The following is a 25,218-nucleotide window of genomic DNA, read 5'->3' as shown; positions in this document are numbered from 1 at the left end:
CTCTAATTGCAAACATCAATGGTCCCAATGGCATGTGCCATTGTTTGGGTTTCTCTACTGCTAATTTCCTTAGCATTCCCTCCAGTGTCTTATTGAAGCGCTCAAGTAAACCATTTGTTTGTGGGTGGTACACTGATGTTTTCAGCGGGTGTACTCTCAACATTGCCCACAGATGTTTTAATGTGGCACTCATAAAGTTGGAACCCTGATCAGTCAGTATCTCACATGGAAACCCTGCTCTGGCGAAAACTCCCATCAGTTCTTTGGCTAATATTTTTGCATGAGTGGATCTTAAGGGGATGGCCTCCAGGTATCTAGTTGCGTAATTAATCATCACCAGTATGTGAGTGTGTCCTGCAGAGGATTTAATCAAGGGGCCTACAATGTCTATTCCAATTCTATCAAAAGGTTTGTCCACTAGGGGGAGTGGGATCAATTGTGTGCCTGGTGGGGTTTTCACTTGTGACTTCTGGCACTCTGACTGGCAGTACTTTTCAACCTCTTTTTGCAAGTTTGGCCAAAAAAATCTTTGTCTTATTCAGGCTAATGTTTTTTCTACAGCTAGGTGCCCCGCTAGGGAATATAATGGGCTAGTTTCAATACTGTGTCTCTCAATTTAACCCAGACTACCAGCACCTCTTTTCCGCACTTTCTTTTCCCTTATAGTACAAGCCTCCTTTTAGCAGAAACTGTCTTTTTCTCTCATCATCTTCCTCCTCCAGCCTAGCTTCCCGTAACCACCCCTGTAAATCGGGGTCATCTTGCTGCCACATCGCAATTTGTTTCTTATCTACACCTTGGATATTCTCATTTCCCACCAACCCTTCCGCATTAATCTGTTCTCCCATCTCTGTTAACCGTTCGATTCCTTCCCAATCTCTTCCCAACAACATATCGTGGACTATGTTCGGCATTACCCCCATTCGTAATTTCCGCCTTTGTCCTTGTATAATCACTTCTGTTTCTATCCACGGACATGGTTTCACATCTCCTTTGATGCATTGCACCATCATCTGTCCTCCATGTTCCATGCCAGGACAATCTCAAATCAATGTGTGGCTGCACCCCATTTCTACAAGGGCTTTTACCATCTGCCTCCCTACTTGCACCATCATTACCCAGCCAGGGTGTTCCTTACCACCCACCTTGCCTGCCTCCATGAGTGCCGATGCCCATGCCAAGTCCTCCACTGGGCATTCCCTTATGAAATGCCCCTCTTGGCCACATCTGTAGCAAACTTTTTTCCATTCTTTTTTCGCGGTTGGTGCTGGTCCAGTTCTCTGTGTCTCTAGATCTGGGCCCACCATCATGAAGGGTCGCACAAACTTGGAGCCGATCGGATTAATTGGCACTGGTCTCGTATTGCCCAAAGACATTGGGTTCCTGATTTTGGGTCATATCGTGGCTGATGCCTGGTACGCCATCCTGTCTTTATTCTTCAGTTTCTCTTCCCTCACAGTTCCCCACTGATTTCCTCTCTCTTCTGCTCGGCTTCCAATAACGTGACCACTTCCTCCATTGTGGTTGGTTGGTTGCGCAGCACCCAGCTTTTTATATCTGCTGGTAACGTCGTTGTCAATTATTCCATGATCACGAGCTCCATCACCTGATCAGCGGTACGTACTGCCAGTCATAGCCACCTTAATGCACTGGCTTTCATCTGTTGCAACAACTTACGGGGTGGCGTTCCAAATTTGTATCGTAGCCCTCGAAAGCGATGGCGATACACTTCTTCGGAGAGGTCTAAAGTGCCCAATATTGCTGCTTTCACCTTAGCATAATCTTGCATTTCCATCAGTTCCATTGTGTCTACTACTTGTGCCAATCCTGTCAGGTATGCCATTATAAAAAGTGCCCATTGGTCGAGGAGCCATTTGGCTGCTGTTGCTATTCTTTCAAAGGTATATAAAAACCCCTCTGGGTCATCTCCCGGGCCTAACTTTTGTAACTTTATATGCACCAAGCTATGCTTTCCTGGTGGCTTTTCTGTTTGCATTGGTGGTTCAGATTTCTATTTGTCTGCTTGTTGAGGAATTTTCATCATCTGTTCTAACATTGCTTTTTGCTGATTGATAAGATGTGTCAAAATGGCATCTTGTCATTCTGTTGCCCACTGATCCATTTTCTGTCGTATCTGGAGGTAGGGACAAGCCCCCACGTTGGTCACCAGTGTGATCTTCTCGCCTGTCATCTACCTCCTTTTTCTTTACTTTATCCAAAGAAGTAGTTGTCACACCCAATTTTTCTAATAAGACTGGTTTATTGTTTAACATGGCTTCATCAATTTGTGAGTCTTGTTTATTATCATCCAACTTTAACAATAAATCATAAATCTTAACATTATTAAAACTGGGTATCTCTTCACAGTACGGCAACGGGGAATAACTGTTAACTTTGTGGGACCATTTGGGCCTGGCACCCATCAACTCAGGCGTGTTCTCAGCCCACTTCAAGTTTGTGGATTTCATGTTGAACTTTCCTGGTGTTCACCTTTTATTGAGCCATGCACCGTTCTCCAGCGGGGGTCTGAAAAGGCTGGGCCCACAGGATTCCTCTGGACTCACTATACATCTCTGACTTTCTCTCCTCTGTTCTTCCCTCTTTACCCACGCTTCCTTTGCTTTAGCTCCTCAGTCTCCTCCCAGTAAGATGGCTTTCTATACATCTGGCGTCTCCATTCCCTTTCAGCATACTCACGGGGCACCTTGAATTCTACCTACTCTCCTGTCCAAGGGTCTTCTTGGACCAATTCTACAAGTACTTCTTTTTTCCTCTCCTTTCTCTTCTCTTCCCCAACATGCTTCTACCTCCACCCCTCCTTCTCCCTCTTTCTTATCCTATTCCTTTCCTGCCTGATTTGTGCCCCCTTCTGTCTCTTCTTTTATTTCTAGCTTACTTAATTCCTTTTCTATCACTACTGTCTCTTGTGTTTCTGTCTTTATTTGAGAGTCAGACGGTACACTCTCCTGATCCTGGATGAGTTGGTTCTTCACCTCACAGTTCTACATATAAACAGAAAAAGTATAATGTTTATACGTATGTTCACATACAGACAGATTTTATGTGTACTAAAAATATAATGGATGAGACAATGATCTTTGGAAAACATGTGACACTTAAGTAGGTATGTCAGAGAGACAGGATGTATTATTCAGATTATATACTCTGCCTTTCCTTCAGGGCAGTCTGTGCTGTTTCTTTTCCACAATCTGCCATTTCTGACTGCTCTGCAATTTACACCAACCATCAGATTGTGTCTTGCTTTTTTTCAAAGTTCCACATTTACATTCCCCTCCCATGCAGAAAGAATATTCCTAGGAATAATCACAAGCTGTACATATGTAATGAGTTTTTCTGTCGTGGAATACTACCCACTTTAAATACAAGCCAAATTTGAATATTCCTTATGGAGCTCTGTTGCAAAATATACTATTTATTTATTTAAAATATTTTGCCTCACCTTTCTCCTTGAAAAGGCCCCAAGGCAGCTTACAACATTGAAAGACAATATTTAAAGATTAAACGAGTAGACAACGATGGTTAACTAGACTGTACAATTTTTTAAATCCAATTTACTTTAATAATAATGTTTAAGGCAACCTGCAGTCTTTAGATGGAGGCTTTATGATCCTGAAGCTAACCCCAAAGGTAAAACCTGCTCTTTGGAAAACCACAAAAGTTCAGAAAAGAGGGATGCCAGAGGTGAGTCATGCTATAATCTTTTTGTAGCTGTTTCCATAAAATAATGGCTAGAACCCTGTTTGTTTATTCCTACATCAATGAACTCATGTAGGTTACAAAGACAAATAGTTGCTCAGTAAGAAGGAGCTGGTTATGTTTTTCGATGCATGTTCCACTATGTAATCAGGTATATGCTAAGTAAGAAACAGAACTAGCACCTTCTTAGTGAGAAGCAGTTTGTCTCTACAACATACGGTGCTACACTAGAAAGTTGATTCACAGCCTGTATTATGTTTGAAATCGCCATCACTGCTCACACAGATTGATTCAGGAGTTCACCATTTCTACTATACTATATTCCAGCCTACAGCCCCCCTTCCTTCCTTTTTTTTCTTCCTGTGCTCCTGCTTCTGCTGATCCTTTTATGGTTCACTGTGAGGCCACTTTTTCATTTAAAGCTTCAGACTACAACATTTCTTTAAAACTTTTTGATAGAAAAATAGCATAGAACAGTACTTCACAGTCTGAGTACAAAATATTAAAAGTCTGAACAGTAATTTTGCAAATTATATCATAATTCACAGGTCACATTGATTCCATAACAGAGGTCACTGTTTTCTGCTTTCCATCCATTACTCTTCTCCCTTCATTTCAAGTAAAATATGCAGGAATTAGCTCATTTTTGGTTGCATGTGGTCCTAAATTATTGGTGTGGTAAGCTATGATATGGGTGTATATTAGACAGAAAGTAAGCCTTGCACATGACATATAGAACATAGTTAACTAATTTAGCTGGGTTTAAAAATATATTTCCAGGTAGTTAAGTCAACTATATTTTGAAGTGGACATCACTTTCCTATAAATTTATGATTAAATTTGATTTTGCCTTTAATTAATGAGTAATTTTACTGACCTTACATAATCAGAAGGTTTTTTTAAAAATAGTCCTTTTAGCTGCAGTTTGGAACTTTGATAATAAAAGAAAGGCGATCAGCTCCCTTCTTATTCATGGCACTGCTTTTTTGTCCATAATTCCTCAAAGGTTTTCATGGGATCAAATAAATACCCTGTGAGTTTCTGAATGTGTGTAAATGTGTTTGCCCAGCATCTATGCTGCTTTGGATTCTCTTGTGACTGATGCAAAAATTGGAAACTTAACTATTTGGGAGTGAGAAAATCTAATTCAGTTAAGTTTAGGTTGAAGGAGGTGGAATGATAAATTAATGTTAATTTTGTGCCTAAGCTTAAATTCACAGTTTAAGTTTAAGTTAGGTGACTATATGAAAGCTTCACTAGAGAAACCTAAAAAAAAAAAAAAAGACCATCCTATTACCCCAAAACACTAACTCAGTTGGCTAACTTTGTTTATTTTGAACTCTTATTATAGAGCTGCGGCTCTCATCAAATAATGATATATAATCCTGTTGGGTTGCATCTTTTCCAGCAATGCTTCATAAATTACTTGTACGCAGGAACCAGTAGTCAAGATCGAGCAATGACTGTCACTGCAGAAAAAGGTTGGAGAAAAATGAAAAATAGAAGTTACTGACAAGAATAATTGTATTTAAATAGAACATTTATGCTAAAAGTTTTGCATATATGCCTGTAATCTGATTGTGGAAAGCATCTTAATAAGAAGACAACAATACTTGAATAAATTATAGTTGTGTTGCAGACCAAAAGTTTCAAGCAAAGAATCTATCTATGCTTCGATTCTTGTAAAACAGCCTTAACTAGGGACTGAATTATGCATTATAGAGCAGGGGTCTTCAACCCCCGGTCTGTGGACCAGTCACAGTCCATGGCCTTACCACAGAGACCAATCTCCTGCCCTTCCACATGTGTAGACACATTCACGCCCCTCCCATGCATGCACAGCCCCTCCTATGCACACACAGCCCCTCCCACACATACATGGCCCCTCCTATGCACGCATAGCCCTTCCCATGCATGCACAGCCCCTCCCACAGCCCCTCTCTCACACACAGAGCCTCTCCCATGCATGTACGACCTCTCCCACGGCCCCTATGCACACACGGCCTCTCCCACACATGTACGGCCCCTCCTGTGCACACATAGCCTACCCATGCATGCACAGCTCCTTCCACAGCCCCTCCCACATATGCACGGCCCTCCCCCCCACACGGCCCCTCCCAAGCCCCTCACACACAGACACAGCTCCTCCCATGCACGGACAGCCTCTGCCATGCATGCACGACTCCTCCCACACACACAGCCCCTCCTATGCACACACGGCCTCTCCCACATGCATGGCCCCTCCTATGCACACATAGCCCTACCCATGCATGCACAGCTCCTCTCACAGCCCCTCCCACATGCACACAGCTCCTCCCACATATGCACAGCCCTCACACACACACATACACACACACACACACACACACACACACAGAGCCCCTCCCAAGCCCCTCACACACAAACACATGGCCCCTCCCATGCACACACGGACCCTACTGTGGCTCCTCACACACACACACACACACACACACACATGGCCCTTCCATCACACTCACAGCCCCTCCCATGCACAGACAGCCCCTACCATGGCCCCCTCACACACAGACACACGGCCCCTCCCATGCACACATAGTTCCCCCCTCGGCCCTCTCACGCCCGCATGGATGCTGCTGCCCCTGCATGCACGCTAAACTGGTTTGTGGAAGTAAAAAGGTTGGGAACCACTGTTATAGAGGACCCATTACTAGAAAACAGAAATCCTTCAGTGCTCTTGTGTGTGATCATTGCATCAAGAGATTTTCGCACAGACCCTAAATTATAAATTACCTTGCTTTATTTTAAGGGATGTGGTGGTGCTACGAGTTAAACCACAGAAGCCCCTATGCTGCAAGGTCGGAAGACCAGCAGTCATAAGATCAAATCCATGTTGCTTGTCCCAGCGCCAACCTAGCAGTTTGAAAGCATGCAAATGGGAGTAAATAAATAGGTACCACCGTGGTGGGAAGGTAATGGCATTTTGTGTCTAGTATCACTGGCCATGTGACCACAGAAACTGTCTTCGGACAAACAGCTTGGAAACGGGGATGAGCACCGCCCCATAGAGTCGGACACGACTGGACTAAATGTTAAGTGGAACCTTTTCCTTTACCTGCTTTATTTTGTGACTGGTTTTCAACCCATAAGAAAATTGTTTGTTTGAGAATCTGATTTCTCAGGCACAAACAACTGTTTCAAATCATGTTTCTTTCATGACAAGTTATAGTTATCTGTACATGGCTTGGTTTTCAAAGGATAGATCACTATGTTTTTGCATTTTTCATTCTGTATTATACTTTTATGTTTGATGAAGCTGTTATATCTGATGAAGTGGACTTATCCATGAAAGCTTATATTAAAAAAAATATAAAAGATACTCTTCCAAGTGCTACCACATTTTTGTCTTTTTAAACTTTTTATTTATATTTTGCTTTTACATATGATACCTCCACAGAGCAACACAGCTACCCCTTCTGTAACTTCATTCTGTATGGTTTTTATAACAATCATAATACTTTCTTAAGTGCATAATTATGTTTCCCTATTATTTATTTAGATTTCAGCTTATACATAATGCAAACAAATTAGGTGGCTGAAAATTTATGAAAGAAAAGTGTAACAGTGGACTTCATACATTTAAAAGGTAGTGGCCAATCAAACAGACAAGCAGAGAAAAGAGAAAAAAAATAAGCAAAGGGGCACAGTCAATATCATTCCATACCCTTCTATCAGGTGCAAATCGCCTCTTTCTAATTTGGATTTCTGGCTTTTTAAAATAGCCAATTCCAAAAAGTGTGTTAAAAGTGCTTCTGCAAAGCAGAAGATCCATGCAGAGACCATAACATTGTTTTTACATGGAAACCAGACCCATCATAGTAGGAAGTGGGAAACTAAGTCAGATTATTGGTACATGTAACCTAGTATTGACAATACTAACAGCAGCTGTCCAGAGTTTTGGACATCATTCTTTCTTAGTCCTTCAGCAGATGTTTAACTTTAAATTGGCAAGCTTCTGCATTCAAAGCACAGACTTTGTCGCTGAAGTATTTTTCACTAGTGCTATCAGAGAGGTGCAGCAGAGGTATGAACATTCTTTTTGTGAATGATCTGATCCAATGACTTACAGCGTAATGGGCTCCAGATACAGCTCTAACACTTGAACCAACTCTCCCACTGACCATCTTCATTACAACCTATAAGTCCCTAGAACCATGCCTTCCTTGCTTATCTAGATGCTGTCTTACCTTAACTATTCCTACAGATACGTTTTCTTTTCCCGAACTTGTTTAGGTCAGCACAGTCATGAGTGACCATAAAATTCATTGTTATTTTAGGTCTCACAACTGATCGAGCTCTTATTTATAATGAGGGGAGCAAGCAAGCTGCCCAAGAAGCTCCTGGAAGTGAAAGTCAAGTCAAATTTTGTATAAACGGTAATTTGTCATCAGATAACCTGAAAGCAAGGTAAATATTTAGAATTTTTTACAAAGAGTGCACATTAAGGGATCTCCATATGGACCATGCATGCCAGGTTTTTCTGTTGTCTTCCCTCTCAAAATGGGACAAAAGATACCAGAACTTAGTAAGACTTGTGTCCTTACTGGATCAGCAGTGTAGTGTGGATGGGGAGAGTGGTAAGGGTGTCCAAATCCTGACCCACCAAGAAGGCAGTAGGATGTAAGCTTGCAAAGTTTAGCCGGGAAGGCATCCTGTCCATAGTTGCCTGGTAGAACGGATTCCTTCTTTCCAACAAGAGGAAGCTGCTATCAGCCTCATTCTAAGCCCTCGTCTTTTTGTGTAATGACATTGAGGAAGGACAAATCAAGCCCCTCTTGTGGCTGAGATGTGCTGTGGGTGGTCAGGTTGGTGTTTGTTGACTAAAGCCTTCGAGCTAAGGCTAGGAAGTGCCATAATGCTCTTATTCTGATTATGAAGCAGGACTAAAAATAAACCAAGTATACGAGATGAGGAAAGAAGTCTGGGAACGAATGAAAAAGAAGCAGATGGCACCAGGATCCAGGGAGCGTCATCTGGATGTTGGGGGAATTTGTTTTATGGGAAACTTAAAAGGGTACAAATGTCCCATTTGGAACAATTCTGTGTTAACCTGCTTGTTAAAAGGTATTATCCTATAACATAAGTATTGCTCCTGGAAATGGTTTGGACAATATGCTTCAAATATGCATAAAACTCTGTGGGTTTTATGCACACAAAACACTAGGTAGCTGAAGTTTCTTTTGACACAGTGGCCACAGTTGGACCTAATGATTAGTTGAGAGTTCGATTCCCCACTGTGCTTCCTTGACAGGGGCTGGACTTGATGATTGATAAGGTCCCTTCCAGCTCTGCAGTTCTAAGATGACAATCATTGCTATTATATAGTAACAATAATTAACTATTCTAAGTTGCTTTTCATAGGCAACATGCTCTTATATCCTACCCGATCACCCCTTTCCCCTTGTGGGACAGCATGTGTGTTTGGGACTGTGATGTGATGAACGTCTCTATCTGTGGCTCTATTTTATTTTCAAACTCAGTATAGTTTTGGAGAATATTAGGTCAATGAGTAATTGAGCAAAAGGGTTACCTTAAATTTTTAGCATGTTGTAATGAGGTTGCAACTAACTACTGTACTGGTAATATAGTTTATTTAAACATCAAGTGTCTGTTACCAACTCTTTTCTTTTAAAGGAAAGACACTCTTCTCAAAGGTTATATAACTAAGAAAGAAGAATCCAAAAAGAGTTTTATTCATTATAAGGACATGGATTTGAAAAAGAAAGCCTATATACCTTTGTGCATTGAAGATGAAATAGAAAAACCAGACGCCAAAGTAATCATAGCTGGCTGCCCTAAAAAGTCCCACATTACAGTGGTAATATTGTCTTTTTCTTTCTCTCCTCCTGTTTAGTTTTATCATGATCCTGTAGACTAGTGAAAGTCCCATTCTTTCATCTCATTATTTCAGATGGAGCATTTGTTCTTGTGTTGTAACTTGTATGTTATTAACGGCCTGGCTATTTCTGCCAGCATTTGTGTGATGTAAGTCTCATAGGGACTAAATCTGTCAAAATCCTAACAAGAATATGCCAACAAATATGGAAAACAAAATTATGTCCTATAAACAGGAAATGTTCAATATACATTCCAATATTTGAGATGCCAAGGAATGCGGTAACTACAGGACCATTGTTTTAATTTCTCATGCAAACAAAGCAATGCTCAAAGTGCTGCAACAAAGGCTTTTATCTTATATGGCTCTATAATGCCTGATGTTTAAGCTGGATTCCAAAAAGGAATTTCTCAAAGCTGTGTTCTCCTGGTTAGTGATGAATGTTTTAACATTCCTATCTTTCTGTCTCTAGAAAATGAGTGAATCATTTCCTGTTCTTCATCACAATGAAGAATACATGGAGAAGTATGTTTTGAACCGATGGCTTGCTTTATATGGAAATAAAGCATTTTATGATATAAATAAGAGGGGTGAAGTATGTACACATTTAAATCCTGTTCTACAAAATAATTATGATGAAACAATTGCAATAATAGAAAATAGAAAAACTCCTCCTTCTAAAGTAACTGCAAAGAAGAAGAAGAAGCCCAATTTTTCTGGGAAACCAAAACACATCACCATTCGGATTTTATCTGTGGAGAAGGCACCATGTTATGTTCCTTTAAGTTCTCAGAAAACAGCACCATTTCTTCAGAAAACTCATAGACGTATAACTAGAACTGTTAGCAGACACAATATAGTAGGGAGGCACATTCAACAGAAAAAACCTGAAAGTAACAAGGACATTCTTATGGTACATGGAGTGAATCCTCAGAGTAATAAATACCCACATATTGCATCTAGTGTTTTGGTTTCCAGAGTAAAGTCCCAGCTTCCAATATTTTTGGACAAACAATTTACTTCAGTTGAAGAACTCCGCCAGAAAGGCAGAATGATATTTGTGGACTACATTCCTATTTCAAAGCCAATTCCAATTCACCCCTCTGGAGAGGAACTCTTGGATCAAGCTTCCAATTCAGCAATAGTAGGTGACTGCACTAAACTCAGACCAATGGAAATAAGCCAGTCTGAGATGTATCATCAGAATACCTTTGAGCAGAAACAGGTGGATGAAAGGAAGTCAGGTGACATAGATTTAACAGCACAAGAGCACCTGTCTTCAATCCAGAAAAGCAATGAGAGGTCAAGCAGATCAACACCATCATTGTCCCTGAGGGGCTTTGAAGCAGAAGAAAATAATAGCCCGGGGGCTCAGAAATCGGGAACTTTGGTCAAACATTCAGAAGAGAAACACATTGCATTGACTCATTGTCCAGTTATAAGCATACCAACAGCACAGTTCGAGACCTCTGAACTCCACAGACATCAGAATGTGCAAGAGTTTAATGATATTTGAAGGAGGTAATGGAAATGAATCTGCCTCTTAAATGACTGTAGTTGTGTGGTTTTCTTTCAGCACGGCTAATAAATCTGTATGAGACGTGTTGATGTGATGTGGTTGCAGTCACTGAGGGAGAAACCTTGAGAAACCATTAACAAGTGGGCTTTTATCATTAGTAATATACTATTATACAGGCAATGGATTATCTTTTCATTACATGCTGAAGCCGCTGATGGTTCTTCTAAGGATGATGTGTGCCATCTGCTGTTTCACTATGGTATCACAAAACTGTGATGCTGCATTGGTTGTGCTGTCCTCATTTTCAATGGAGATTTACAGTGATTTAACAAAAGAATCTTGCACACTCTCCCTGTTATGTTCATACTGAAAGAGCTTCCATGGGTGTGCTACCAACTTGCTTCCTAGATCAGTTCACAGTCTTTTAAAGCAGGGGTCTCCAAACTATGGCCCACCCTGCCTTTTTATCTGGCCCAGTCTGGTATGCTGGTTGGTCTGTGGCTGTCTAGAATAGAGGGTAGCAACTAGATATAGGGACGAATCGACCCCCCACCCCCGCTGTCTTTGCAAAGACAGCAGAGGTGGGGGGATCGCTTCTGTCAGGCTTCGTTCCTCTTCCTATCCCCTCTCGGGCATAGGAAGAGGAGGGAAGGGGGACCCAAGACAGCGGGGGTGGGGGATTGCTTGGGTCCCCCATCCCTGCTGTTCCCCCCCTTCAGCCCTCAAAAATGTGTAAAATACATTTTGGAGACCCCTGTTTTAAATTCTTACATCCAGAGTTAAAACCTCAGGCCTCTTTATTATGATGGAGATTTCTGAATGAACTTTGTGATTCATTTTTTTAAATTCATGCCCATCTCTAATCTGGGTTCATTTTATGTTGCCATCATTTTTGGGTTTTTTTGGATTATCAGTCTGGGTTTTTTTAAATTCATAATTTTGGCTTTTGATGGTTGTATATTTTCAGGTTTTCTTTGGTCTTGGGGATGGTTTGGGGTATTTATACATTTTTAACTGCCCAAAGTAGTGCATATAACTAAACTGGGTGGTAAAAAGTCTGAAACAAACAAACAAACAAACAAACAAACAAATAACTACTATTTCCAATAAGAGTAGACCCACAGAATCAATCCATTGAATGGTAACTGAAAATATAAGCAAATCCCATTGCTTCAGTAGGCCTACTCTGCTGGAATTAGCATTTGGGTGCAGGTATCTGGCAAACTGATACCCAGTGTGGTGTAATGGATAGACTAGGAGTCTGAAGAACAGGTTCAAATCTCTGCTCAGCCATGGAAACTTCCTGAGGGAATGAACTGGTAAAGCCAATCCTTAAATATTTCACTTACCGTATTTGCCGGCGTACAAGGCGACTGGGCAAGACGACCCCCCAACATTTCCACTCAAAATATAGAGTGGACGGCTCGGCTGTGGCGCCACCGCCGGCTGCCCGGGGCTCTGCCCGGGCCCGCCCTGGAAGTTCATGGCCAGTGAGGGCAAGAAGGAAAGGGAAGCGGGCAGCGGAGGAGGAGGAGGGGAAGAAGCAGCAGCTCTCCGGTGCCACGTGGGCGAGCTGGCTCAGCTGCGAGGGCGAGAAGGAAAGGGAAGCGGGCGGAGGAGGAGGGGAAGGAGAAGCAGCTCTCCGGTGGCGCACGGGTGAGCGGGCGAGCTGGCTCAGTGGCACGGGGCGGCGGGCTCTGGCCGCTCAGGCATGGCCGGCTCTGCTTCCTTCCCTCCCTCCCTCCGGACCAACTGCCTGCCTGCCCGCCTGCCTTCCTCTCCGGCTGGCGCAGCCCCACGTCACTCACTCAATGGCGGTGGCGACGGCGGCAGCTCCTTCCTGGCCCAAATGAAGTCCGCCCGGCGTACAAGACGACCCCCCCACTTGGAGGCATGTTTTTGGGCCAAAAAAGTCATCTTGTATGCCAGCAAATACGGTATCTAGAAAGCCATATTAGGGTCACTGTTAGTCAGTTTTGACTTGATGACAACATATCTGACAGACCACCTGGTTCTCAGCAAATCTGCATTTCTTAAGATCTTCCTTGGAAAGCCTCCATGTAACTTAACTCCACAAGCTGAGGGTAGGTGGGTTGTTACTGGAAAGAGTGCTTTCTCGATGCTGGCACCAAGCTGTGTAGCTCTCGAGAAAACAGGTTTGCCTGGTGTCTTTGCTACAATGTTTTAGTCTCCAGGCATTTGTCACCTCTGCCATTCTTTAATGATACTGTATTTAGTTGCATTTAACTTTTTAATATTCCGTTCTCTTAAATTTAGAACCGATATTATTATTCAAAAATACAAGACATAATGTTTGACTGGTGTTACATAACAGATACAGATGTTAATCAAATACCTAAGTATCAGTTAATGATGTTATATCTATGCTGTATGTTCTTCTACTTCAAAAACACCACAATCAAAGTTATAAAACATTGACTAGTATTAAAACAGATACAAGTTTTTAAAAAAAGCCTACGTATCTGTTAAATAGCGACAAGGAGCCCCGTGGTGCAGTGATTAAACCGCTGTACTGCAGCCAAAACTGTGCTCACGACCTGAGGTTCAATCCCAGGTAGCCGGCTCAAGGTTGACTCAGCCTTCTATCCTTCCAAGGTCAGTAAAATGAATATCCAGCTTGGGGGGGGGGCAATGCGTAGCCTGCATAATTAACTTGTAAACCACCCAGAGAGTGCTTGAAGCGCTATGGGGCAGTATATAAGCAGCACACTTTGCTTTTTGCTTTTTTGCAGTATGCTGTTCCTAGTGTTGCTTTTTTTGTAACTCTGATTGTCTTATTTCTGAGATCTGCAACTGCTTATAATATTGTGTTAAATTTGTGTTAAATTTCTTGATATTGTTCCCAAAGTCTCAATGACTATGGAGACTACAGGGGTTTGTTTGTTTATTTATTTAACTTATATGCCACCCACACTACCCAAAGGTCTCATCATCATCATCATCATCATCATCATCATCATCATCATCATCATCATCATAGGCATCCTTCAGTCTTGAGCGACTATGGTATCGTGCTCTGCATGGAGGACTTGGAACAGCGTCTAGTGTTTAAAATACGATAAAAAGACAAAATAATTAAAATGCAATTAAAATATATACTCTAAAAATTGCCATCGGACCCACAGCTGATATTATTTCAATTAAAAGCCTTCTGGATCAGGAAGGTTTTGACCTGGCGCCGAAATGTCATCAGCGTCGATGCCAGATGAATCTCAGTCGGGAGGGCATTCCATAGTCTGCGGGCAGCTGCTGAAAAGGCCCTTTCTCTACAAGCCATCCCTCATCTCCTTAAGGGACAGCTCTTTCAAAAGGGCCTCCTGGCTAGATCGTAACTGCCGGGTAGGTTCATATGGAAGGAGGAGGTCCTTCAGGTATCCAGGGCCCAAACCGTTTAGGGCTTTATATGTCAAAAAAAGCACTTTGAACTGGGCCCAGGCAGCAACTGGTAGCCAATATAACTTAAACAGAATCGGCTTGATATGTTCCCTAGTGGCCCCACCACTCACCAGCTGCGCAGCTCAATTCTGGACCACTTGCAGTCGCCGGACCCTCTTCAAAGGCAACCCCATATAGAGTGCATTGTAGTAACCTATGTGAGATGTTACCAGTGCGTGTGTAGGTGTCATGAGACTCTGCTTGTCCAGTTAGGGCCATAGCTGGTATAATTTCCGCAGCTGAAGGAAGGTGCCTCTGGTCACCGAGTCCACCTGGGCTTCCAGTGTTAGACTGGGGTCCAGGAGCACCCTCAAGCTGCGGACCCTGTCCCTTAGGGGGAGTGTAACCCCATTCAGGGCAGGGAAATGGCCCTCCAGCCTGTCCGGTGAAGCAACCACTAACAGCACTTCTGTCTTGTCTGGATTGAGTTTCAATTTATTAACCCACATCCAGTCCATTATCAGGTCCAGACACAAGTTCAGCACAGAAATTGCCTCACCTGGAAAATGCAAGGTAGAGGTGAGTATTGTCAGGATATTGCTGACTCCTCAGCCCAAACCTCCTGATGACCTCTCCCAGCAGTTTCATGTAGATGTTAAACAGCATGGGTTGTTGGGTTTGCCTCATAAAAACATTTCATCTTCATCATCATCGTTGTTGTTATTGCTGTTACTGGTAGCAGCTGCATTTTTGTTTGCTTTCATGGATTATTACTGTTTTTTGGTCTTTGTATTGTGCTTTATTCTGCGTTTTGAAAAAAATTCTCAATTGCTGTGAGCCTTTGCTGAGATGATAGAATACAATCTGATTAAACGGTTACAGAGGTTTCTATGCACCATCAAGGCCTGCCATCCTATAATAATCCTACAAATAAATTACCTCCAAATGGTCCTATCATTAACAGCTTGGTTCAGGTCATGCAGACTAAAGACCATGGCTTACTATAAAAAGTCAATCCATTTCATATTAGATCTTCCTCTTTTCTTACTGCCTTCCATGCTTTGGAGTATTATAAATGTTTTCCAGTGAGTCTTCCCTTCTCATGATATATCCAAAGTAAAATACAGTAGTCTTTATTTAATCACTTTAGCTTCTAATTAGAGTTCAGGCTTGATTTGATCTAGAATCCACTTATCTTTCTGCGGCCCACAGTATTCTATAAAGCTCTCCTTCAGCACCACATTTCAAATGAACTGCTTTTCCCCCGTTAGCTTTCTCCATTATGTAGGGGGGCTGCATCTGTCTGAATAGCTTGGTGGAAAATTCCAACCATATATTACCAAGGATGAAGTGTTTAACCGCACAGTCCAAAGCCTTCTTGTAACCAGCTTTAAGCTCTCTTTAAGATGCATAACCAGAACGAGAACAACCTTATTTCTTAAAACCATAGGTCATCACAATACAGTGGTACCTCGCAAGACGATTACCCCTCAAAACGACGAATCTACATGACGATGATCTTTTGCAACCGCCATTTTGTTTTGCAAAACAGTGACTCCTATGGGGGAATGTTGCTGGATGATGATTTGGTCCATGCTTCACGGACCATTTTTTTGCAATACGATTTAAAACAGCTGATCGGTGGTTCGCAAAATGGCTTCCCTAGAGACGATCTTCACAAAACAGGTGTTTACGGGCCCGTTTTTTGCAAGATAGCGATTTAGAACAGCTAACTGGCGGTTTGCAAAGTGGCTTCCCTATGGGCGATCTTCACTGGACGACGACGATTTTTCCCCATTGGAACGCATTAAACGGGGTTCAATGCATTCCAATGGGAAAAGGCTTTTTGCTAGACGATGTTTTCGCTAAACAGTGATTTCAGTGGAACGAATTAATATCGTCTAGTGGGGCACCACTGTATATCAAAAGCAACACAAAACATATACAGCACTGACATAACGTATTTATACATAAATATAAGATGACATAGCTTCCCTCCTTTCTTAAGAATTTTGATGCATGGTGAGTATTTTCTTTGCTGCCAAAGCAAAATTTGTTACTTAGTACATAGTAATTACATCCCTAACTACAAGCAATGTAAAAAGTTGGGGCAAGGGGGGTCTATCACACAAGAGTCTGAGAGTGCCCGCAATAAGTTGATTTCTGGGGTGCTCATGTAAAGGGCAACTTAATGAATAATGGAAAGCATCTTGAACCTCTTCTGATGCACATATACAGAGTGTTTGATGAAAGGATTATAATATCTTTCCTCCAAAATAGCTAATGACTTTATTTATTTATATATTTATATATTTATATATTTATATATTTATTTATTTATTTATTTATTTATTTATTTATTTATTTATTTATTTATTTATTTATTATTCAATTTTTTTACCCCGCCCCTCTAGACAACGTCTACTCGGGGTGGCTTACATAGGTTAAAACACAACAAGATAACATATATAAAATACCATTATTACAATTAATTTCAAATTTACACATTGAAAGCACAAAGCTGTGAATGCATTTCTTAAAGGGGCTGAGGTTAGAATAACAAAATAATTCTCCAAACTAAATGACATTTTGGGTAGGGGAACCAACAAAAGTAGGACATTTGTAAGATGGCTAACAAATCCAGCCACTTAAAGACAGATTTTTTTCTTTAACTAGCTGCTTGACTCTGTTAGAGGCAAAAATCCCATAGTTCTATAAGATAGGTCTAACTGAATTTACTCAGGATTCTGGGGAAGGACTCTGGAGTCATTCTTTATTGCACTTTGGAAGGTGAGTCGCTCATGCAGGTGGGAGTGTTTTCCAATTGAGATTAAATCTACTTCAGCCCTTAAGAATGTGGCAGGTGTGCCATGAGTAACTGTTAGGAGAAATTGTATGAAAGAGTTTTGAAGCACTTCTTGAGTGAGGGTCTTTGGGTGAGTGAGATGTTATTTGGGGGATACTATTTTCCTAGCAAACACCTCAACTTCAGAGGCAACTAATTCCGTCCGTGCATTGTGGTAAACCGCAAAAGAAACTGGGTGGAATGAGATGCTTTCAGATTGATTGCGTTCAGATGATATTTCCATGAAAGTTGGAATTAAAAAGCCAAGATAACTAAAGTTGCAAAACCGTTCAGTGGGTTTATCATATCAATCAGGCACAATTGCATAATTTATGTAACATTTCACAGTTCTATTGGTAACATCACCTTCAATATAACAATTACCATTCCTATTACTCTAAAGATTTTAAACAATTACCATTCCTTATACTCTAAACATTTTACTAATATTCAATAATATACTTTACCTTATCATTTACACTTTATTAATTTTTTCATTAACATTACCAACCTTACAGAAATCGCAATCAGGAAACTTATACACAGTATAAATAATTAAACTGTCAATCATAGTCCATTTCAGTTTATAATAAAAGTCCTGGTATCATTCTTCATGTCTCTGTCCATGGATATTCAATTTTTTCATTGCATTTACAAATGTCTATCCCCCCCCCCCCCCAAATCAGTCATTTGGCTTCCGAGACATGATCTGAGTCTCTTTTACAAAGTCCAAGTATGACATACTCCTGCAGTCATCTGCTTGGCACCACACCTCTCAGAAGCCCCCACCACTAAGCTTTTCCCAAAAGCTCTAGTGAGGATCCAAACTTCTTTGCCACAGACTTCTGTTAACTCAAGAAAAATTCTTTTTAAACTCAGGCTTGACTAGATTTCTCCATATCCAAACGTAGGCTTCACTGGATTTCTTCGCATCCCGCCGCTGGTCACCAATCTCCTGACTCTGACCTGTTGACTGACTCTCTGGCTCTTATAGCATCTCTCTCTCTCTCTCTCTCTCTGCTCCGTCTCTTAGCAACATGAATATACATGACAATTACATAACAAAACATGAACCCTTGACCTAATAAAGGGGAATGTTACAGTGTTGTCTCTGAAAGAGCCAATATGTAGTTGAACATACTCTTTGGCTCAACAATTCTCACTGGAGACTCACTTGACTAGGAATACCTTTTACTAGCTACACTTGGCTCTCCGCCACAGCCATTCCCAGGTGGAATAGATATAATGATTTACATTTTGGATAGCCTGTTTCGTCCGATACTGTCGCCAGGACGCTTGACCGCTGTCGTGCCACCACCTCCTCCTTGGACCCTTGCCCGGCCTGGCTAATCAAAGCAGCCAGGCCTTCAACAACGGAATGGGCTTCTGTAATAATTAATCGGTCTTTCCTTGAGGGCAGATTTCCCTCTGCCCTCAAGGAAACACTCATTAGGCCCATTAGAAAGAAACCTAATTTGGCGGCGGACGAAATTGGCAATTATAGGCCCGTCGCCAATGTTTCTTTCTTAAGCAAGGTAGTCGAGAGGGTGGTGGCCGATCAGCTTCAGGCGTTCCTGGATGAAACAGATGCCCTGGATCCATTCCAGTCGGGCTTCAGGCCGCACCACGGAACAGAAACGGCATTGGTCGCCCTGTGTGATGACCTATTGAGGGAGGCCGACAGGGGCAAAATGTCTCTGCTGGTCCTCCTTGATATCTCAGCGGCCTTTGATACCATTGACCACGGTATCCTCCTGGGGAGGCTCACCGAGTTGGGAATAGGTGGCCAGGCTTTCGCCTGGCTCCGTTCCTTCTTGGAGGACTGTCCCCAGAGAGTACAGTTTGGGGAGAATGTCTCGGCACCGTGCAGCCTCAATTGTGGGGTCCCACAGGGGTCGATCATCTCCCCAATGCTGTTTAACATCTATATGAGGCCGCTGGGGCGGGTCATCGGGGGTGCGGAGCGATGTGCCATCAATATGCACCAATACTACCTTGGTGCATGCGCTCGTAATCTCAAGATTAGACCACTGTAATGCGCTCTACGTGGGGCTACCTTTGAGGTTGCTGCGGAAACTACAGGTGGTGCAGAATGCTGCGGCCAGATTACTTAGTGGAGTGAGAAGATTCCAACATATCTCGCCCACTCTGGCCGCACTGCATTGGCTGCCCATCCGATTCCGCATCGACTTCAAAGTGTTGATGCTTACCTATAAAGCCCTAAACGGTTTAGGACCTCGATACTTGGTGGAACGCCTTCTCCCACCAAGATCTACCCGTGTCACTCGTGCAAGCCAGGAGGTGAGGCTGAGGGGCCTAACGCCGAGAGAGGCCCGGAAGGAGAAGACCAGAAATCGGGCCTTCTCGGCGGTGGCTCCTCGTCTCTGGAACAACTTACCTCCTGAGATTCGCGCGGCTCCCTCGCTGGACATTTTTAAGAAACAACTAAAAACATTGATGTATAGGCAGGCTTTCCCAACAGAAAACTCCTGACGATTTTTCCTTTCTTATATCTTTCTTTGATTTCTATCTTAGTCTAGGTGCAATGTTTTAAAATTATATTGTTTCTTTTATTGTAAGCCGCCTAGAGTGGGCTAATATGTCCAGATAGGCGGGATAGAAATAAAATAAATAAATAAATAAATAAATAAATAAATAAATAACCTCCTACAGTAGAACCCCTGTGTCCATGGGGATTCATGATCTTCTGGAAATGCCTGAAACCATGGATAGTAGTGAATCCTATGTACAACATATAAGGAGTGGGACAAAGGCCACAAGGCCTTGTATATATAGGGCTGTGATAAACCATGGATAACTGAAACTGCAGATATTGATCTGTGGATACAGTGGTCCTACTGTAATTAGGTTAGTGCAGTGCTTTGTGTGGAGTTGCACTTGAGTACAACTTAGAAGTTTCAGCTAGTGTTCAGAATATACTGTAATCTGTACAACTACAGTAGATGGAAACACACCAGCTCTAGCTGCTTATGTGCATTCAAGCCCAATGCAAAATGTTGGTGCTTTTTTTTGAAGCAAGGGTGAGCAACAGTGATCTTCCAGATGTTTCTGGTCTGCATCTTCTACCATCCCTTGCCATTCACTCTCCTGGTAAGGACTGATAGGGCGTGCAAGCCCAAAACATCTGGATGAACTCACTTGGCCACCTCTCAAAGTTTTAAATGGGTTGGAATCCAAGTTTCTGCAAGAGTACCTCTTTCTACACCTGCTCTTTCTACACCAAGTTTCTGCAGGAATACTTCTTTCTACACCATTAACTATGATTGTTAGGGAGGCAATCAAAATGGGTTGAGTACCTTGAGTACCTTCTACAGAAGGAGAAAAGCTTAGCATCAACACAGTGACACTTCAAGTCCTTTTTGTTTAGGTAGACATTTTATCTGGTTGATTTTTCCCCTTCTATTGTACTAGCCACCTTTTTTGCTTTTATCATGACAATGTGGTTTTATATTCTGAATGCCAGATGCATCATTGGGTTCATGTTTGTATATTCCCTTCATATCCATAAGATGAAGGGTAATTTTAACATGCTTTAATAAATCGAGTAATGAGTGAATATATCACATTAGACATTTCTGGGGCTGAAATATTTAAGCTTAATACCTGTATTATCAACAAATCCGCAACAATCATTTTGAATACTTTTCCTATCTTCTAATGGTCTGCAGTTCCACCTCGTATTATGTAATCTATAGATCTGGTGATCATATATATACCAAATTTGATTTAAACATTTTGAATACATACCTGGGTGAAGTTCTCTAAAATATTAATTTTTAAGCCTTTTCCAAATGAATTCACAATGTCACGTTCACTTATGTGAACTATCCTGAGCCATCTTCAGAATATAGCTCATGTAGCAAAAGAGAGTACGCAGCAAGGCAGGGCTGTACACAGATACAACAACCATGGATTCTAGTGTGCAACGAAGCACACAATATAGTTTTAAATCTCTTATTTGGATAGAGTTGGTATAGAACGGTTGTTCTCAACCTTTTTTTGACCACGGCCCTTTTAGGAGCTCAGGTTCCTAGCAGCCCTGTCAAATAAGGAAAGCCTTTGGCTGTGTTCAAACAAGCGTGCAACATGAACAGATGAATTTGTGGCCCCCTTCAAATGTGCCAGATCTAGAAGATCTTGATTCCTCCCAATTCAACAATTCTATGATTGGACTATATGAAAACAAATGCTGCCATGCAATATTGCTGTTAGTGGCCACGTCATCTCTACAGGTCTCAAGTCAAGCTAGCTACATAATAGGTGCCACCTGTATGCCAAAGGATGAATGCCTATGTGTGAAACAAACTGTCTGTCTGCCCAATTCTGTATTGACTGATTAGCTACTTTCTCGTTTTGGATATGCACAATGATTCTAATTTTTTACAGCACAATCCTATAGATGTGTGCTTAAAAGTAAGTTATATTGTCCTTAAATGTTTAGAGGACAGCAACAATCTCTCTCTCTCTCTCTCTCTCTCTCTCTCTCTCTCTCACTCACTCACTCACTCACACTCACACACACACACACACACAATTATTTGCTAGAATTTGGAGCAACCCTTTCTCAAAACCTGTACAGGAGAATAAGTATGGTGCAAACTAGTTACTTTGCCAAAGAGATGGTGTTGAAGTTTGTTACCAGTTCCAGTTCCATATTTGTGTGGAACTTCAAAACAGAGCTGAACTGGTAAACTGAAAAGTGGCATTAAGGCTTACATTCCCCATGCATGCCAGACTCAGTTGAGAACTTCTTTATACACCGCTGGAATTGGGAGACTATACATGTCATGAAAACAGTCACTCTCCCAAACAGAAGTTAATTTTGTTCCCCATAAATTTATGGGTCACGACTCCTGATGAAAATTAGAATTGAAGCAATGAAGATTAAGGCTTGATCCACCCTAGTCGAATACCACACATCCAGAAGCGGATTATCTACCAGAAGCTGGGTGGATAACTATGGGGCATCTGATGGTGGAGCCAAGGGTTGAGAGTCTGATTCCCCATCATGCCTTACAAGAGAAGCGTCTGCATGTGTGGTCTTGGGAAGGCTACATCGCCCCAGAGCACCTCCCCCAAAGAAGTAAATGGTGAGCCAATTCTGGGCACTGTATACCCAGGAAACCCTGAACTGATGGCACATTACTGTTTTTAGAGATGGGGGTACTGTATTAGTATACAAATACGAATATTCCCCCCATAGGTACAGATAATGAGAGTCCAGACCCGTGGGGGCCAGACTGACCACTCACAATTCCACCACTGCTGTGAGCTCCGTGGAGCCTTCCTATCTCTCTGTTGCTTGCAATGGATTAGCCACTCCTGGGCAGAAGGTGGGCTGATGAGCCTCTCTGCCAGGTCGTATACGAATACCCCCATCTCTATGACACATCACTATTTTTGTCTGAGACAGCATTCAATTGAACCTAGCCCAAAGGTTGTTTTAGGGGTACCGCATGGTGTACCATGCCAATAACACCAAAAATACATAGAAAGGAATAGGGAACTGCTCTTCTCTACCCCAGAATTCTCTTTTTATCATATCTTGGCCACACACCCACATGTGTACCATCTCCCACATAGCACTGAGTGATGTCTGGGTCCAAGATTTCTGTAGATGTAGAATACTGCCAAGCAAGGCACGGTATGCCAATAATAACTGTGTGTTATATACCAGCAAGTCCATTCCAACTTCTAGCAACACTAGCAGTGTTTCAAAGGTATGGGTGATATTTAGGGAGTGTTTTTACCATTGCCTTCCCCAACGAATTTCCGTGGCTGAATAGGCATTTGAACCCTTGTCTCCAAAGTCCTAGTCCAACACTATCCACTGCACCACACCAGCTCTCAATATCCCATCTAGATAGGAAACAGGACACTGGATCTCTGCCTCTTACTATAAGCTTTGTCCCCTCCACATTGTACTGCTGCACACCCCCAGCTCACTGTTCCTTCTTTAATTTGTTTTTTGTTTTTGTCGACAAATGGCTCCATACCTCAAAGTGATCTGTGCAGAAGATATTACCTAGGAAGGGACTCAGTGCCAATTGTAGAACATGGTGACGCTGCGGGTTAAACCGCAGAAGCCCGTGCTGCAAGATCAGAAGACCAGCAGTTGTTATGATCGAATCCACACAACAGAGTGAGCTCCTGTCACTTGTCCCAGCTCCTGCCAACCTAGCAGTTCAAAAGCATGTAAATGTGAGTAGATAAACAGGTACCACCTCAGTGGGAAGGTAACAGCATTCCGTGTCTAGTCGCGCTGGCCACATGACCATGGAAACTGTCTACGGACAAACGCTGGCTCTACGGCTTGGAAACGGGGATGAGCACCGTGCCCTAGAATCGGACATGACTGGACTAAATGTCAAGGGGAACTTTTAAACTGTAGAAGATGCTTAAAGGGTGATGAACAGGCAGAGGCAAATACTCTTCTTGGGCAGCATGGGCCACAGCCCTCCTCCCCACTACATCTTGCTCATCCATCCTAGGGGAAATGAGGGTGGATACAGAAACAATACCTGCTCCCTTTGCTAACATGCTTCTTCCTACTTGTGCCAACAGGCCAGGAGTTCAGTTCCCCGTCTGGTGGGAGCACAATCAGCCTGTGTCGCTTTGGGCAAGCTGCATGCCCCAGTGTGCCACTATAAGGAGGGACTGGTACACCACTTCTGAGTGCAATACACCTAAAAAAATCCTGAAAAGGGTTGCCATGAGTAGGCATCAATTTAGCAACACATAATTATTAGCATTTCACTTTCATGGGGCTTCCTGCTTTGAGAGGGGAACCTTCCCAGGCTGGATTAAACAGGAAAAGGAGGGTGGATAGGCAACTGATTTATAGTTCTCCTTATTAGCCACAACTGCTCATTGGCTACTTTCCTACCAAAATAAGTAGCCATTTTTAAATTTTGCTGAATGTGAGCAACAAGCACCAACAGGACACAGACATATTGTGACTGATATTATCAGGGGCCGGCAGATAGAAAGCCTCCCATTTATTTCGATCTTGAGACGCTTGAGTTTCCTTTCTCCCCTACTTACTTTTTATTCAAAGAGCCAGAGACTCATCGCTGCAGGCGATGTTTTTAACCTGACGTGTGGGTTGCAACCCTACAGTCACGGAACCTATATCCCTTCCGTATCGTTTCGGAACGTGTGAGCTGTTACAAACTTGTCTTCACGTGTGGCCACTCCCTCGCGAAAAGCAGGTGTCCGTGCAGCACAAATGCGTCCATTTTGCCCCCCTCCGGTCCCCCCCCCCCCGCCACTCCCGGACGGCGAAGCCAGGCAAAAACCAGGCCGTCTGAATTCTCCCTCCAGCCTGAGCTCCCTCGCAAGTCTCCTCCCTCCGCCCTGCCCAGGGCTGCCGACCCGCCAGCTCTCTCCGGCTCAGCTCGGTCCCGCTCCGCCCCTTTCTGACGTTCGCCTTTGCAACCATGTCGGCGGCAGCGCGCAGACGTCAGGCGGCTGGCGTGCAAGGAGAAACCCCCGCCGCCGCCTCAGAAGTGCCAGCCCCCACTCGCGGAGATGAGGAGCCGGGCATGGCGGCGGCCCCGAGCCTCACCGTCTGCCTCAAGCTGCTGGCGGCTGCCTTCTACGGCTTCAGCTCTTTCCTCATCGTGGTGGTTAACAAGAGCGTCCTCACCAGCTACGGGTAAGGCGAGGGCGCGGGCCAGGGCGCGCGGGGCAAAGTCCGTCCGTCTGGCTGGCGCTGGTGGGAAGTTCGGGGGCAGCGCCTACTGGGTTGCTCATTAACTTGTGCGAAGGAGAGAGGGCAGGCCTGGGGAAGCCGGCGGTGGGTCCCTCCTCTCTGCCTGCCTGCCTGCCTGCCTGCCGGGTCATCCT

At 43.0% G+C, this 25,218-nt stretch overlaps 2 protein-coding genes and 1 long non-coding RNA gene across 7 annotated transcripts in view; 2 read left to right on the top strand and 1 right to left on the bottom strand.

The window, feature by feature from the left end:
* Window positions 1-2,199: 2,199 nt before the first annotated feature.
* On the bottom strand, window positions 2,200-25,052 carry LOC140706661 (uncharacterized). 3 transcript variants are annotated; one of them, XR_013544982.1, is made up of 3 exons: window positions 24,938-25,052; window positions 23,367-23,547; window positions 2,200-5,186 (listed from the first exon to the last, which is right to left on the bottom strand). It is a non-coding gene; the product is annotated as an uncharacterized LOC140706661 (long non-coding RNA). The 3 variants fall into 3 exon arrangements; XR_012086444.2 differs by lacking the exon at window positions 2,200-5,186 and adding an exon at window positions 13,456-14,170; XR_013544981.1 differs by lacking the exon at window positions 2,200-5,186 and adding an exon at window positions 18,309-18,615 and having other exon boundaries at window positions 20,014-23,547.
* Window positions 6,327-11,193, top strand: C4H1orf141 (chromosome 4 C1orf141 homolog). The gene is made up of 2 exons (XM_072997788.2): window positions 6,327-9,571; window positions 10,062-11,193. Exons 1-2 carry the CDS (start codon window positions 9,461-9,463, stop codon window positions 11,103-11,105), a joined length of 1,155 nt encoding a protein of 384 aa, XP_072853889.2. The 5' UTR covers window positions 6,327-9,460; the 3' UTR covers window positions 11,106-11,193.
* SLC35D1 (solute carrier family 35 member D1) overlaps window positions 24,676-25,218 on the top strand; it is a 48,143-nt gene continuing 47,600 nt past the window's right edge. For all 3 annotated transcript variants that reach the window (XR_012086443.2, XR_013544979.1, XM_020806063.3), the window contains exon 1: window positions 24,676-25,027. Coding sequence is in view for 1 of the 3 variants with exons in the window: in XM_020806063.3 (XP_020661722.1) it covers window positions 24,810-25,027 (218 nt within the window). In the remaining 2 variants the exon portion in view is untranslated. The remainder of the gene's footprint in view (window positions 25,028-25,218) is intronic.

The sequence above is a fragment of the Pogona vitticeps genome, chromosome 4 (genome assembly GCF_051106095.1).
Source record: "Pogona vitticeps strain Pit_001003342236 chromosome 4, PviZW2.1, whole genome shotgun sequence".
In the NCBI taxonomy this organism is placed as follows: Eukaryota; Metazoa; Chordata; class Lepidosauria; order Squamata; family Agamidae; genus Pogona; species Pogona vitticeps.
Note: the sequence above shows the minus strand (reverse complement) of the source record. Positions and strands in the feature narration are given on the sequence as shown.